Source organism: Equus asinus, chromosome 24, assembly GCF_041296235.1.
Source record: "Equus asinus isolate D_3611 breed Donkey chromosome 24, EquAss-T2T_v2, whole genome shotgun sequence".
Classification (NCBI taxonomy): Eukaryota; Metazoa; Chordata; class Mammalia; order Perissodactyla; family Equidae; genus Equus; species Equus asinus.
The window spans coordinates 15,711,459-15,728,622 of NC_091813.1; the positions used below are offsets into that span (position 1 = coordinate 15,711,459).

Below are 17,164 nucleotides of genomic sequence, written 5' to 3' on the forward strand. Positions count from 1 at the left end.
TGGGCTGGGGCAACAACAATGTAACCCATTCCATTCTTACCGGTGGCCCAGGGGGACCCCTGGGTCCCATTGCACCATCTTTTCCAGTAAAGCCCTATTGTAAAAATGAAATTAATATGGATTAGTGAAATACTGATCAAGTGAAAAGGAAAAACAATAAACAGGTGGCTAAGAGTGAAGGGTGAGGAATTTACCCCAATTGCAGGTGAACTTTCAATATAAAAACAAATATACAGAAAAAGACCTTTCCAACTTGTTATGCCTTTTCCTGATAATTAATTTCTATATTCATTCGTTTATATAGTTATAAATAAAATTACTTTAAGAGTCAAACTACTCCAAAGAAGGTAGATTCTTTTTATGAAGATACCAGCTTTTAGAAGAGTGTAAAGAATTCCAAAGGAAGACTGATCCTTTCTGCTGAAAAGTCAATGTCCACAAACTGGCCCAGGAAGGATCAAAGTGGGGTGAAAGGAACGTTGGTGAGAAAAGTACACGACATCAGAAAAGATGAAGGAGAGGCCAACCACCTGACAGAAAACTCCCTCCCTCCTTCCCCACGCTATGACCAGACAGCCAGGGCAGGACTACCGACGGCCGAGCTCCTGGCGAATTTCTCTCCTCTGCACAAAAAAGAGGCGGAGCTGTCTTCACTGCCCACCACTCAAAAGAAAGAAAATGCTCAGTCCTCAGTTAATTTTTTAGTGGCCGGTCTCTCCCCATCTCACACAAAAGGCCAGACCCGCATCAGTGTCCAGTTGATTGGGGAGCAAAGAGGGGCCCCAGGAGCACAGCGCATCTCTGGCAGGCTCGAGCTCTGGCTCTCACGCGGCTCTCTGGACAGTGCCAAGTGACCTCTGCCTGGAATGAGTCACTCTGCTGCCCAGCCAGCATTCATCCCAACAGCAGATCTCTGAAATCCAGCCGAGGATTTCTGAGTCAGGTCGTTTTTTATGATTGTTGCATTCTTCTGTCAAAGGAGATTTTTGTCTTATTTTCTGCAGAGAATAAGAGTGATAATTTCATCCATATTCTTGGATTCTAGCAAAAATGAAAAACATTTGGGTCACTGCCTGCATTAAGTATCCACCCTTCCATTGATTTACAACAAAGGAAGTTTAAATTATTTCTTTAAAACTGTGTTAAAAATCTATCACCCCCTCCCCACATTTTATTTTTTTTGTCAGAAACTTATAGTGATAAAGATTTCAGACTGTTTTCTGGAAGATCTAGGCCTGCTTAGCAAAAAACAGACTCCAAGTTCATCTGATGTGCCATCAACATTGCTTCTGAGAGCCACTTCAGAAGCAGAAATGCTCTGGTAGTATTGCTTGAACAGTTTGAATAGCATTTCTTCCATCTGAGTTTCTCCAACTGCTATATAGGAGACTTTTTTAAAGTAAGTATCATATTTCTCAATAATCCTCCTTCAGTCAGTCTAAGAACTTCCTGATCAACCATTCTCTTTTTTTCCAGGTTTACTGAGGCATAACTGACAAATAAAAAATGTATATATTTATGGCATACATGATGTTTTGATATACGTATACATTGTGAAATGATGACCATAATCAAGATAATTAAGATACCCATCACCTCACAGTTATTTTTTCAGTGTGGCGAGAACATTTAAGATCTACTCTATCAGCAAATTTCAAGTATACAATGTAGTATTATTAACTGCAGTCACCATGCTGTACAGTAGATCCCCAGAACTTATTCATCCTGCATAACTGAAGCTTTGTACCCTTTGGCCAACACCTCTCCGCTCCCCACCTCCTCTGCCCCTGGCATCCACCATTCCACTCTTTGCTTCCATGAGTTCAGCTTCTTTAAAGTCTATACATAAGTGAGATCACACAGTATCCACCTTTCTGTGCTTGGCTTATTTCACTCAGCATAATGTCTTTCAGGTTCAAGGTTCATCCATGTTGTTGCACATGACGGTATTTCCTTCTTTTTAAGGCTGAATAGTAGTCCATTGTGTATATAAATGTGATATATCACACCTATACATATATACATACATATAGATATATGTGTGTATATATATGTATGTGATTTTCTTTATCCATTCATCCATCGATGGACACTTAGGTCTGATCAACCATTTTCTTTTAGGAGGAACATATATCTAAGTTGGAGTGAAGAGGACTTTATTCTGATATCAGAAGGGCTACCCATCTGCAGAGCTGTTTGCTATAGTTTTATTCACTCTCCATTTTCAAAGCTGCCACAGTTCTTGCTGTTTCCCCCATGAGGGAATGGCTGAGGAGCCCCATGGCTGTTTTCATAGATATACATGTATTAGATACCTGTACAGGTGTTTTATTGTTATCTTCTAACAGTCCCCAAAGGTGTGCCTCATTGTGAAAATCATCTATGCTGAAGACAACCCAGGCATCCTCTTCCTTCAAACTCCATCTTGGTCACAAGTCCTCCTTCCTTTCCATGGTCCTTGGGCTTGCTCTCCCAAGCTTTCTTCTCTTTTCTTCCACCATGCGGTTCAAGTTTCCTTCTTTCTTTTTTTTTTTTTAAGCTGAGATGCCTGTCCCTCAAGTCGATCTAACTTTCCAAAGTTGTTTATGTTCCACCAGCTGTGCACCCTACTTTCAGCATTAGTAAGAGGAAACTGGGTGGTAAGCAGGGTACAGGCTGTGAGGGAAAGAAGAGAATGATTCCTGAAAAGTCCCCTCACCCTCAACCTGGGAGACCTGGGTGGCCTCACCCCAAAGTTGGATTCACAGATTAGAATTTGAGAGTGGAAAAGCACAGTCCTTCCCACTCCCTCATTTTTCAGAGAAGCAGTAATGGTTGCGATGGCTGCCTGACCACCAGTTCAGAAAGAGGATATTGATGGATGTGCACTGGTGACCCACCACATCTGCATGAAGCCCACATGGGCAGATGTGATGGGCCCAACAAGGTTTCAGGTGTAGCAGCAGCAAGCATGTCAGCCTATCATCACTATTACAGTATTTGGGGGTTTGTTTTCTAATTGAATAGACTGACTTGTCACCCTTGTAATCTACTATTGTCCCTTATTATGATATAAGAATTCAAAAAACTAAAGTGCCAGTCTCAAAAGAGTCAGAAGAACATATATATATATATGTAAGATCCTGCTGGTAGTCATATATTTTAACTTAATTCATTAGTCAGAATACAGACTATTCTCGGACTGTTGTCGGAACCAGAAGATGCTGAAAAATCGTTAGTTCCTTGGTTCTGAGCAATTCTAAAATCGCTTATTAAAGCGTTCATGGTCTCCTATGAAACCAAATGTCTCTACAGTGTTAAATAGAGCATAAAGGCCACGTTCACTGTGCTGCTCATTGACTTGTCCTGGAAAATATTGGTTTTCCACACTAATTTCATCGTAAGTCAATAGCAAACCTGAAAGTTGCCACAAGTGAGCAAAATCCCTACTAAGTACCAGTTGTCTCTCTCTTCCCCGTGGCCTAGAAGTAGTATTTGAGATTTAAAGATGTAAGAAAGATGTCCTGACTTCACTGAAAGTGCCATGGAAATAAGACTACTCTCAGAGTTACATAAAAGCTGCCTCATAACAAAGATTTTAATTTTAGGATTTAAAACAATTTGCTAGGATTCTGGAATCTCTTTCTAATCAGGTTAAATTCTTTTTATGGACTTCTTTTTCTGAATATGATAAAAAGTAAGAAATGTTCCCCAAACTAAAATTTCAAGGACTTGCCTAAAGTCCCACCATTTTGTTTCAGGGACCTGGAGATAGATCTGGTGTTGTATGACCCTGATCCACTGACAGTAGCTTTTCAGCCTTCTGTGAGGTATGTGAGTTCTGCATTTTCAGCCACACAAACTGAATTGTGGAGGGTTCCTCATTAATAAGCAACAATGTGATATCATTTCCAACATCTTTATATCCTGCCCAAGAAAACTTACTCTATCTCCTGGGGGTCCCATTGGACCGGGTGGGCCAGGTAATCCTGGGGTTCCCTACACAAAAGGAAACAAACAAATGAAACACAGTAATATACCTCCTGTGGGGGAAAGATGCTTGTTATTCTCCAAAATGTTTGGAGAAAACAGAAAGTTCAGGGGGCTCTGAAGAGAAACAGAAAACCAGAACAAAGCACAGTCTAGCCATACAGTAGATGCTCAGTCAACAGGCTGGTACCTGGACTGAACAGCACGTGCTTCAAAGGCTAAGACCAGGCATGAAATGCACATAACCAGCCAGGTTTCTGCTGTGCTGCTTAACCTCGGCTCATCTTCTGAGGCACTACAGAGGCGGCTTTTCAAATAGCACTTGACAAGTGAAGGAAAAGGCAAGTTCAAGAACACTTACAGATCGGCCTGGAAGTCCCGGCTCTCCAGCATCCCCTTTCACCCCTTGGCGACCCTAGAGCAAGAAGCAGGAAAACAGCTCTCAGGGGTCCTACAAAGACTATGTGCAAAGGGGAGACATGAGTCATTTCTGACATCTCCCCATCACTTCATAAATCCAATGTAAGCATATTTTTGAAGAGAGATGAATAAATCATTTTTGAATTGATGCTCACTTTTTAAACTACAAATGCTATGTTATAATTTCCACTAATAGTGTTATGGGATAATTTTATATAATTATGGGATAATATATCTACTTTAAAAGGACATGGTTTAACATGAGATTTTCATAGAAATAAAATACGAAGGAAAAAACTATTTTTTATTTAATATAGTTAATTTGGTGCTAATTTTAATAGAAAGATATTCAATGAAATGTTGTAACATAATTTTGGTCATTATAACTACATGCTGGAAGACACTTGTTACAAAGGCAAACAGAATTAAGCAAAACTGATATGTTTTATTTAGTAGTAATAGTAGGAAAAGGCAGAAGCCCCTGAAACTCCCTTTTGGACCAAGAAACTGAAGGAAATGTGCTCAACACTTCTGACCGAGAAAGTCCTGTTCCACCACAGTCGCATTTCCAGCTATAACTGATAGAGATTTCGTTTTTCTTCTAAATGCCAAAATAATGTATCTGTCCTCTATTACGGCATCTTAAAAGAGAGCTCTAAACTCTACCCAGTTATTGTATCTTATTCATATACTGTGTTTATCTTAAGGTATAGAAAAAAGTTAGTAGTTAAATAAAATATGAGCCTTAGAAGGTAAAACACATTTTATAACTTCAAATTAGCATTTGGACCAAAGGTAAACTTTTTATTAAAATTTTTTTCAAGAAGTAATGACGTAGATAAATAATACAAGCTTGCCTGAAGTCATGAATATTAGAAAAGGACCCCAGGGCTGCCAAAAATTAGAAGCAGCTTCAAAGCTTTCAGGATGTTGAAGGCTTTATATATCACTTATAAAAAATTTTTTAAAGGTCAGATAAGTAGCAATAATTTTTTTCTCCACAGTTATGTTTTGTTACATACACTATTTACATATCTGAAGTTTTAGTCACAGGAAGCCATCTCAATGACTAACCTTGTTGAGTTCCCTGAGAAAACATTTGAGTTTGGCAAAATATAGTAAAAAATGTTCCAGTTAAACTCAATGTTAAGCCACCACGCTCACGTAATACAGAAAGCCTCTGTGCTTACTTGTTCTCCCGGAATAGACAGTCCGTTGGGTCCCTGGGGGCCTGGTGGACCCTGGGGGCCTGGAGGACCTGTATCTCCACGAGGGCCGGGGGGCCCCTAAAATGCACAAGACAGAAGCAACCACAAAGTCATGGAGCGCCCTTCTAGTACTAGCATCCAGTCAGAAACTTGTCCCCATTACTCTAGGACTCCAACCATAAGATCTTTGCAAGCATTTTGGAAATCTATATGTCTACAAAAGTATTTATTAATGCAATTCCTTTCTTCTCATTCCATTCTTCCTTTACTACTCATTAAGAAAACAAGTGGAAAGTACAATAAATTCACAAGAGCACTTAAATTTCCAAAAGTCTTATTCGAAGTGGATTTTTAAAGGAAGCAAAATACACTGAATATAATATGTTCATATATTTACATTCATAGATTCATACGAGATCAAAGCTCAAATTTCATCGGATTTGATTTATTTTAAGCTAGTACTGACTTCTCTTGGACTTGGGCTTATTTCTGGGACTAACATACATGTAACTCAGGGAAGGGAAGAACAGATATCCACTGAACAGATACTCTATGGTGGAGCTGCCTTGCAATGTGTCGAGGCGGAAAAGACAGACCCAGGTTAGCATCCCAGCCTCACCATTCCTAACTGGATTAGCTTATTATAAGTGATATTATGACAAAAATTACACATGATCTCCACAATATATTCCCCTAAGAAACTTGAGTTGTTTTATGGAAAACCAGTATGGAACTGGTAGAAGGGCCTGTGATCCCCAGTGAACACATATGTGGCCGCTCAGCTCTTTCTCTGAAAAAGAGCAGCAGAACTAGCTCCAACCTCTCCAGCTCTCTAGTGGGACTCTGCTCCCGGGGGTCTTCCAGTGATGGCCAGGATGCCCCCTCAGCTTTCCTAGGTTGCACAGAGCCCTCAGGTTCTTCTGCAGATTCCCCAGGTGCAATTCCTACAGCAGTGAGAACTCCCGAACCTTTCTTTCTCTGGCCAGTCTAATCCAACATTTTGACATCCAGAGACAAGACAAAGATAATCATGTTGCCTAAGGCACACTAAACTTGAGCTTGCTCAAGGTCACAAACCCCTTCAAGTGTAAATTTGAAAAAGCAGACTTCAATATACAGATGAAAATTTAAATGCACTCTAAAATATACTTACAACTGCCCCACTGATACCTCTTTCACCTCTGGGACCTTTAGCACCGGGTCCTCCCTAAAATATACAGTAAGAGTACATTTTAGGGTGAACATAAGGAAAGCAGGACGAAGCTGACATAGGAAAATCGCTTCAAGAAGCAGTGCACTCCCCAGACAACAAACACTTCTACAGTTACTTACAAAGTATTCAAGCAAATATTTCATCTCATACAAATATGCAGGGAAAGAGAATTTCAAAACTTTGTATATTCTAAGTGTCTCATTTTTTACATTCTGAACTTTTCTTAATTGTTAGCAAATTTTGAGGTTCATTTGAAAATTTGAGATTTACTGGAAAAAGCAATCATGACTTAAATACAGTAAGGGGAAAAATCTGTTTTGGAATTACATGAATGCCTTCTTTAGGGAAAATAATATGCAGAAAGACAAGTATCTTGACTCTCTCAGTCTCGGAACATGTGGTTTAGTAACAGGAATTCAGAGACCACTGAAAGAGAAGGATAAATATGCTCGTGACATCCACTAATGTTATCTTACAGTTAGAGGAAAAATCCCTACTTCTCAAAAACATCCAAGTCACATCCAAGACATAATTTTATAATTACAAATATAGATCAGGTATGTCATTGGTAATAAAAATAAATTGATAGTAATTCCAGTGACATTTTGATTCTGTATATGAAAAGCTGGTTTGTAATTAACCTAAAATCAATTTACATTATTTGCTATGACTCAACTATAGTAAAATTTTGTGTTCTGATTATCTCTGAGCTGTTCCTGTGTTAATTAACCATTTTCTTAAAAGAAGCCAATAGGGCTTAGAGGTGTTGATGCCACCGCACAAAACCAGTCCAGGCAGATCTTGGATTGGCCAAATCAAGGGGCTCCACATTGATTAACGAGATGGATGTCTGGCAGCCTTCAGGCTTTTGTCTTGCACTTTCTTGGCTCCCCTCCCCCCATGAATAGACCTGGTCATAGTCTTCTCATTCAAGTTATTCCAAACCTCAGTACTTTCACCCAGAGTTTATGACATCATCACATATGTAAATTATCCTCTTTATATGTTATTCTCATGATCTATCTGCCGCCTAAGGTACACATGTCCTCAGTTCTAAACAAGCTGTTCTTGGGTCAGCCTCTCAACTCTGGCTCCATAACATACATGTGAGGAGCTTTCAGGAGATGGAAGGAATTTTCAACATCATGCGATTACAGATGGAAATGCAGATTCACACCTTTAAGAGAAAAGCTCTTGAATACTAGCCGATTTCATTCTTGCCAGCATGGCTGGAAAAATGTGTTTAAATGTGTTCAAATTTTCTTCTCAATTTACTCCATTCCAGATCTCAAGACACACTACAAACATGGCCTCCAACTTAGCTTGCTCTGTCCTAGAAAACATGGACGGCTGGAAGCATTTTAGGCACCACACACTGGCAAGAGGATGATCACTCCAAAGGTTTAACAGGAAAACCTGGAAGGACTGTTTCCGTTTCCTTACCGCAGGGCCCGGCGGGCCTGGAGGTCCAACACTGTCCTGCGTGCACGTGCAGGCATTTGGAAGAGCAGGGCATTTCGCCTCATCTCTCTGAAATTTTGAAAAGAGCGTTTACCTATGAATTGAGGGTAAAAATAACTTCTCATCCACCACCCCCACTTACGCATCTGGGAAACGAGGAAATCTTTTTCTCAACTTGAAGAAATGAGTTTTAGTTATCGTTACAAATAATCTTCTGCTGAGCCTTGCTGTGCTCCCTTACGTCTTCATGTTTTACTTTAACAAACCTCACAAGAAAGAAATGCTTACAAAACCACCACCAGGACCGCTGGTAATTTAATCCAATTTTCTCTAATCTGGAGTTAGAGAAATGCTAGGGATCTCAGATAATCGATGCCCATTTCATTCAGAATAAAATCTGAAATCCTTCCCATGGCCTACAAGGCCTTAGCTATTCTGCAAACCAGTGCACACGACTGTGCCGGCCTGCTCCTCTCCCCTCTCACTCCAGCCCCGCTGATCTTAATGGTTCTCGGGTGTTTAGGGCACACTGTGGCCTTAAGGCCTTTGCACTTACAGCTCCTTCTGGCTGGAATGCTCCTTCCCCATTATCCACACTGTTGCTCCCTCACTTCATTCAGGTCTCTGCTGAAATCTCGCCTTATCACTGGGGGCTGATGGTACTCACCTGGCTAACATCCCCTGATTTGTTTTCCATCCTAGGACTTTTCACTCTATAACGTAGTATATATCTACATCTTAATTCTTTCTCTTCCCCTGCCTTTCACTGGAATATTCACTTTTCACTGCTGTGACTCCAGCACATAGAATAGTGCCTGGCTTATAAAAGGTGCTCAGCAAATATTTGCTGAATAAATAATGCACACTCAACCTGTGGACGGATGCAGTTCATTGCTTGCTAAAAGCTTCAAACCCATCATCAGTATTCAACTTTCTAACTATTACCACTTACACAGATACTTGGAGGAAACCCATCATCTCAAAAACAAATATGGTTATCTCTACAATAAACCGGAGATATCCACAGAGGTGATGGCTTATTCTGTAAAATGCTGATATTTTACAAGCAATAGGAAGGCTTTGCAATAAGTGGGTTTATCAAACATGCTGACTCAGCAGGACTTTTCTTACTAATCACCCTGACTGTCAGGGAGAATGTCCAGATATGGTCTTGTGCATTCCTGGCTTTCCAGAGAAGGGTCACTGGCCTGAGCTGTGGCAGCTGATGAGCATGCACATAATGTGGGTCCCCTGGCTCGATCCTGGAGATGCAGTCGCTGAGTGCTACTTCCTCTCCCAGACCAGCCACATCCGCATGCCTGATTCCTGGGGGACTCATAAAACCACAACAGGATACCATCCCACTTTACTTACCCTAGAGGGAATATCACAGCATCTGTCTCTACTGGTCCACACTGGGCTGCAGACGATATCAAAATTCTGGATTTGGAACTGCAAACAACCAACAGCAACATCAGCTAACGATGCAGGAAAAGCATTTTATGTTACTGTTTCCACGTTTTAACCCTTGCCAACTTCTGACATAGACTCTCTCCAGGGTGCAAGCCCTTGGGAGCAACACAATCCTTACTTCCTCAGGAAAAAACATAAAAACCTACACCTAAGAGAAAGAGATAGCAAATCAGAATGCACCTGTGAAATTCCCACTGCTGACTCACTTCCTTAGCTAAAAGGAAATGTTTGATTCCGTTTTGTTTTTTTGAGAACATTAATTTATTTAAGAATTAAGATTATGTTTAAGGATTTGAAAACTGCACATGTAAGCCAACTTTTAAGAGTCTACCTTCATAGAAAAATAACATTAAAAAAATTCCTCACTTATTCTAAAATTGATGTTCTTCTGCTCCTAAATTCTTACCTAGAGTGACTAATAACTTTTAATGACTACCCTCAGCTTAATGATTTCAATATAGTATATACTTTGTATCTTTCTACACTTTAAAAGTAAAGTTTTTTTGATAAAAATGAAAAGATTATTTAGACATAGCCATTCTTTTATAAACCTGATATAATTATTCTATTTAAATATCAATCCAATATTCAATTAAAAGTCTGCATTTTAATCACAATTAAATTTGCACTAATTGTCTCTATACTGTGTAATAAAAACTTCACTTTTGAATCTAGGAGAAGAAAATCCTATCCACTTAGAAAGCTAAATGAAATAACTGCAATTTTAATTAATTAATTTATTTATTTGGTGAGGAAGATTAGCCTTGAGCTAACATCTGTTGCCAACCTTCCTCTGTTTTCTTGAGGAAGATTGTTGCTGAGCTAACATCTGTGCCTATCCTCCTCTATTTTGTGTGTGGGATGCCACCACAGCATGGCTTGATGAGCGGTGTGTAGGTCGCAGCCCAAGATTCCAACTCGTGAAACCCAGGCTGCAGAAGCGGAGCGCACAAACTTAACCACAGTGCCAACGGGCCAGCCCAATAAATGCAATTAAAAACAATAATAGAAGCCAAAGTTGTTAGCCCTTCTCTTAGAACAATATTATTATTAATTGACATTTAATGTGAACTTAATTAGCCTGGTACAGTGAAAACCTTAGATTTAAAATTTGATTACTAGATAGCATTGTAAATAGAGTTGGCATGCTCCTGCCTCAAACTGGAGTCAGTGAAAGTTGTGAATAATGCAGTCCGCTGGCTGCCCCACTACAGGGATCTTCCTTCTGAGACAGACAGATGAGGACCCCTCCATAAGACAGCACGGTTCCAGTGACAGTCACAGCCAGGACCACAATGCTAATGTCCTGATCGCACAAATCTGTATTAACAATTACTATCTTCGAAGAACAAAAATGAATCATTTTAGATTTCATTGATTATCCTAGCAACTCGTTGTGTTGCACTCTCCAATTGGACCCTATTTCAAGATGACTACATGATGTTCTCTGGTGCCTTGACTTCTTATTTTGTTTCTAGCAGTAAAGCATAATATTAGGTTCTATCGGTACCACAGTTTCTCAATGTAATTTTTCCAATGTTTTGGTCTGAATAAGAAATTTGACAATTTAAAACTCACTGAGGAAGAAAACCTCACTGATTACTTTAAAAATGCCATTTCAGTCTTAACACAAGGTAAGAAAAATGAAAGCACGTTACTTACTGTGGCTGATTTCCTCTCCCCTTTAAGTAGTTTTCCAAGAATTTCATAACCATCAGTTGTGATATTTCCAGCTTCTTTGATGTCTTTTTCTATAATTTCATAGCAGTCGATGTAAATCTTAACACTGTTTGAAGTCACTACAATATGAACCTAAAAAGATCATTTGTTTCCATTATAAAATTGCTACCCCCCAAAATTGTCTGACTTCTGCATATTTCAGATCACAGATTAAAAGATGTGTTATTCAAGCTATTCTCATCCCAAACCAAGAGTCTTGTACTAAAAATCCAACAACCACGTTGCAATGTCAATGTCATTTATAAACCACATCAAATTAAGTGAGCCACTTAACTTCTCTGGGTCTCAGTTTCCTTCCTCCACACATATATGCATAATTTTTTATTTTCCCACATGTACTCTTACTGAGATGACCAGAGATAATGTAGTAGATGAGATGACTCTGTAAACTATAAAGAACTATTCAAATATAAGTTACTAAATCATCAATATATTATTATACTCGGTACAAAGGAATCTCAAACGTCTTCCACTGGTTTTGCTAAGTTCAATTTTTAATTTGTTATTCTCTAAGCTCGGTCAAAAAGAGCTTGCACACCATATAGATACCTAACACAGTAAAGAACTAGCACGTGTCTTCCATGGACATTCAGCTGTGGAAATCAATAGACTCAAGATTCAATTTCCCTATAAGGAAAGAATCTATGGTGATTTATTTTTTGTTTGATATTGAGGACATTCGGAATTTTTAGAAGTCTTTTAGTACAGATAATTAATATAACATTTGTACTTCAATAATGTAAAGAATGGCTGTGGGTAATCTCTGAGTGTCTAGTTATGCTCATAGCTCCCCTTATCACAGCACAGATCCTCAAGTAAGCACTTAAAGATTGCTTTGAAAAGTCTGGCTCCAAGTTAAAAGCAACAGAAATTCCCTTAAATGCTTTGAGTCAATAAGTATAAGGACAATCTCTAGAGATGTTTTTAAATAGTAAATATTTCTCCCACATAGAATCACCACCAAGACACTGATTTAGCATCTCTATGAGTGGTAAGTATGAATTACATATTGCTTTTATATACAAATTATGTATAGCTTATCAAAGAGAAACTTTAAACGCCCCAGGGCCATCTTCTAATACTGAATTCAAGAAGAACATCATGCAAGCCTTCTCAAAATATTTATTAACTAACAAGAACTAAAACTTCTTTGTTGGCTTTTGTATGAACAATTTCAGAGGCAAACATTCGCAAAGTATTTGAAAAATAGTATCCAGAAAAATTATTTCAAAGTCAAAACTTTTAATTTGTAGCAAAACTATTCCAAATACACCTGTCATTCAATGTTAACACATGCTAAAAATATATTTTGCTACAATCTCTTCAGTGTGTTTTATTGCATTTTAAACTCATGCATATTACATTTCTGAGTGGGCTCTTCATCTGTAGACCACTGTCTCAAGTAGTAAGGGACTATTTCCCAACTGTGAAATATTGTTGTCACAGACTAGTAGAAAGAAATAGGAATATTCTTGTCAACTCATCTACCTTCCCAAGCTCTGCCATTCCCTAAAACTTTATTTTTCATCTATTCCACTTTTTCCTCTTATTACAAATTTCTCACTTGGATCTACATCATCTATTACAATCAAATGGAGACACTAAAAGCTTTTCAAGGGAATCCTCAAGAAGAGATAGTTGTCTGTCATGCCCTACTTAAGGTCTTTTAGCTTATCTCCTTTCTCCCAGGAGCCCCTGCATGTCATTTTCACTCATTTCCTGCTATCAGAGTACCACTCATTCTCATCCCCGGGACTGAAGAACTTCAGCCCCCGAATCAGACGGATGAAGAAAGTACAGCGTTTGAATCCTTGGTCAGTGAAGAATGTAAACAGCCAAGAGTGATTGAACTTGGAACTTGAATTGATGAGATAAATGAGAGTAGCTTAAAATAATGAGGTGGGGGAATGGAGGAGGAAAAAGAGCATAGTGAAAAGTAGAGGAGAAATTAAAAGAAGAAATTTGAAAAAAAATAGGTAGAGAATTTGAGGAGAGAAGAGAGCTTGTGAGACGGAGAAAGAAGAGGCATTATTTAAAACCTAAGAATCTCTCTCTATAAAGGCAAATAAAGAAGGGAATGTAAAAAAAAATTAACTTGATTTGCAATAATTAGTAACTGTCCCTATAGACCTCTGCAAAATATTGCCTTTTTTTGCTCAAGTAAAATGAAGCTTTTGATGAAAGTTGGAAATTAAAAAATAATAGTTCCTAAATGCTTGTCAATTGGTTAACAGAAGACTAATTTCTAATATCTTCAGTGGGTATGGAAGGAAAAATAAAATAGTCCTTTTTAGCAAGGTACTCAAGTATAAGTTTAATAAGTGTATCAATGAGCCAAAAAAGTTCATAAGAACTTTGCCAGATTCAACATCTATTATCAGATAAGAAGCGGTTGAAGCTAATAACATTTGTCAAACTGGAATTCGCTTTCACAATGAGGCATTTACTTTACTGAACTTCACGTGAAGAGCTCTACGCTGTTAAGGAGAGAAGCCATTACAGATCTTTGCTTTTCCTTCCTCACTAATGTGCACGCTGAAGCCTCTGAGGGACACGAGGACAGTCCCTTGCCATCCTTACCAAGAATTTGATCCATGAATAAGAAAAGCATTCTGGAAAAACATTCAGGAATAGAATCAGCAAGAAATCCAGCTAAATCTACTTAAGTACAGGAAAGTTCTTCAATTTTCACTTGAGAATCAGATTAAACTGGAAATATTTGTCTTCTGTGTATGGGAACTAACTTTGAGTGCCACACTGGAGAAACTGCAGACCACTTGTGCAAGAAGTCGTGTTCCTTCAGTTAACTAAATCCAACAGATGAAGACATACCATTAAAAATCTGTTTCTAACCTAGATTGTTCTTTTCATTTCTAATGCTCCCAACTTCAGTACTCTTATTCGTCAATTAATCATCCTTGAGAAACCTGAGAGAAAGTCTCTATTACCCTTGAATGTTGACATACAGAAAATTCGAGACCAACAAGAATAGACAGCCCCCTAAGAGCGCATCTTAGAACTTTTAATAAGATTTTTTAGAAAATTCATGAGTGTGTTCATGTAAAAGTTAATCTCATAGCATTTATCTTAATTATTTTGGTAAATAATAACTTTTGGCCCGGTATGTTTTCAATAAATGAGCAACCAGAAGCAGCTTACTGTACTCTATAAAAGAACAATTTTATCAATTAAAATACAACACACAAAAATTAAGCTTTTGAAACAAAACGATATAAAGGTTCACAATAAAATGGTAGGTAGAAAAAACAGGCATACAATATTGTATATACTACATGACTCAAATTTTAAAAAGATATTACCATTGAAAATGTATCAAAATGTCAATCGTAATTATCTCTTGATTAGTAGAATTATTGTTTTATTTTAAATTTTCTTCTTTGAATTAACCAAATTCTCTAGAATAAGATTTTGTTTTTAAAAGACATAGCTATGTTTCTATCAATTTAGCATGGCTTTTTAATAAATAATAAAATTAATTAGTTTAAATTTTTGGCATATTCTTTTTTATATAGATAACCAGATAATCTTATGTTTTTACCTTATGAAAACTTCCATAAAATAATGTCTTCACTTCATCTGTATCAAATGTAACAGTTTGCACCTCACCTCTTGTATCCTTGTTAAAGAATGATAATGTCTTGCTAGAAGCTGTAATCAACACATAATTGTTATTAAATCACATGCCTCATATACTTTATATTGAAAGTGTTAACAAATAATTCTTGTTGGAAAGACTTCTAAAAAATTCGATAATTTCAGTTGAGATAAAGGGTAATTAGATTATTTACTGATATATTTTAAAAACTTTAAACATAAAAGCATATATAAAGTAAATATATATATTCAGAAGGTTCTTAAAGGGAAAAGAGAAAGAAAGAGAAAACATCATCGAAAATATGTATGCATGTGCCTTAAAATAAGAAAAGAATCCTTACGGTCTGCAATCACTCCAACTTGCGGCTTGTAGTCTCTGTCTGTGATTTGCCAAATTGCAAAAGGGTCACTGGGGGTTTCTGGGAGAAGTCTGAACAATAATATAATTGTGTACGAAGGAGGGAGTCCATTTGGGTGTACTTCTCTGTTGGAGAAAACAAAATTAATTAACTAATTAATTAATTCAGGAGGACTTCTCATCAGAAATAGAGAATATTTTAAATCTTTGGACCAGAATCTCATTATGGGTAGTATTAGAAGCCATGTATAATAATCTGACTACCTAGTAGAAGGGGAAACACTTAGGGAAGACATCAAAAGAATAAACACTAAAGATGCATTACCTAAGTGGTAATAGATTATTTATAATCTGATAAAGTCACAAAAAGTCTGGAAAATTGCCAAATGGTCTTTATCTTATTGTTAATAACTAATTTTTTCTAGACACGTAGATGATTATAAAATTATATAATAATTTTAGAGTGAGAAACATTATATCTATGGATGTAATTTAAAGAGAATGAATCTTACTAAATATACTTAATTTCTAATGTCAGGAGTATAAAATCATAAGGAAGATGGCTTAAGGTTTCAATTTCTCCCTCCCTATCTCTAATAGTTTAGAATTCTAAATTCCTCCCTTGAAATCAAATAAATCAAATAATATCCAGAAGCTCACATGTTCCCCAAAATAAAAACAGTCAGACATGTTAAGGCCATATACATGTGTGATGATAAAGAGATGTGATTAAATTAAAAGGAAATGTTTCTTGGTTCTAAGGCTGTTACACAAAAAATTGTGGTCCTATGTGTCCTTCCAGAGTTGAGTCTATCATTATTCTGGGGGATACTTTGAAGCAGAATTGATGGGTTTCTGTCTGAGACCATTTAATAACACTTCTTCCCTGAAGGTAGGAAAAAGGCCTTGATAATCAACTCTTGGACAGAAAAGAAGCTACTCCTCTACAAATTTTGACAGAGGGCACAGAATGTCTCTTGAGGTTTCGTGTTCTAATACCAGACTACTAGTACTTCTGGAGTAAGATGCAGCCCTGCTTCTTCAAACCGGTGCCCTGGACCGGCCGCCACAACGCCTTTGGTAAGTTCAAGAACCTACTGTCTTCATAATATTCTATGTTAAAAACAATCCCTTCTCATTATAACTCATCTCCACCTAGATCATTTTTCTTCTTCTTCCTTAACTAGTGCTTATGAAAAAATAATTTAATTGCATTTATGCTTCTTTCAGCCACAAGTTCTGACTCTTGAGAGAACAGTGGGCTCTCGTAAGTTAAAATATAGGAATCGTACCTTGAGGTGACTGAGTTAAACACTGGGTATTAAGGTTCACTGAAAAACCTAAAACTGCGCACCGATGTGGTGAGCCACCAAAGAACGAGAACATACAGTGTGGTCAGACTACAACAATCCAATCTGTTCTGCCTTAAAAGAAATTAGCTTTGGTTTGAGTCTGAATTTTCCATCAGCTTTCCCAGAGCATTTGAAATTTCAGACATCATTTTCCAACCCTGTCCTAAATTTCTGAAAGCTTTATTTCTCCTTGTTCTTTTCCCTCCATAAGTTGCCAAACACATAATTTTCAACATTAAAATGTTTTCCTTTTAATGAATAAGAAACACATATCTTGGTTATCATACCCAGGTGCAAACTTTCATGAAGTGAAACGACAACATCTAGAGCTACCCAACAGATGCCCGAGCGCGGG

General features: G+C 37.6%; 1 protein-coding gene across 5 annotated transcripts in view; it reads right to left on the reverse strand.

Annotated features, from left to right (window-relative positions):
- The window catches only part of COL12A1 (collagen type XII alpha 1 chain), a 108,415-nt gene that overhangs the window by 11,766 nt on the left and 79,485 nt on the right, over positions 1 to 17,164 (reverse strand). For all 5 annotated transcript variants that reach the window (XM_070496123.1, XM_014868644.3, XM_070496120.1 and 2 more), the window contains 10 exons: positions 15,441 to 15,583; positions 15,044 to 15,153; positions 11,407 to 11,556; positions 9,646 to 9,723; positions 8,254 to 8,340; positions 6,751 to 6,804; positions 5,580 to 5,675; positions 4,331 to 4,384; positions 3,925 to 3,978; positions 41 to 94 (listed from right to left, as the gene is read on the reverse strand). In XM_070496123.1, coding sequence (XP_070352224.1) covers positions 41 to 94; positions 3,925 to 3,978; positions 4,331 to 4,384; positions 5,580 to 5,675; positions 6,751 to 6,804; positions 8,254 to 8,340; positions 9,646 to 9,723; positions 11,407 to 11,556; positions 15,044 to 15,153; positions 15,441 to 15,583 — 880 coding nt within the window. The remainder of the gene's footprint in view (positions 1 to 40; positions 95 to 3,924; positions 3,979 to 4,330; positions 4,385 to 5,579; positions 5,676 to 6,750; positions 6,805 to 8,253; positions 8,341 to 9,645; positions 9,724 to 11,406; positions 11,557 to 15,043; positions 15,154 to 15,440; positions 15,584 to 17,164) is intronic.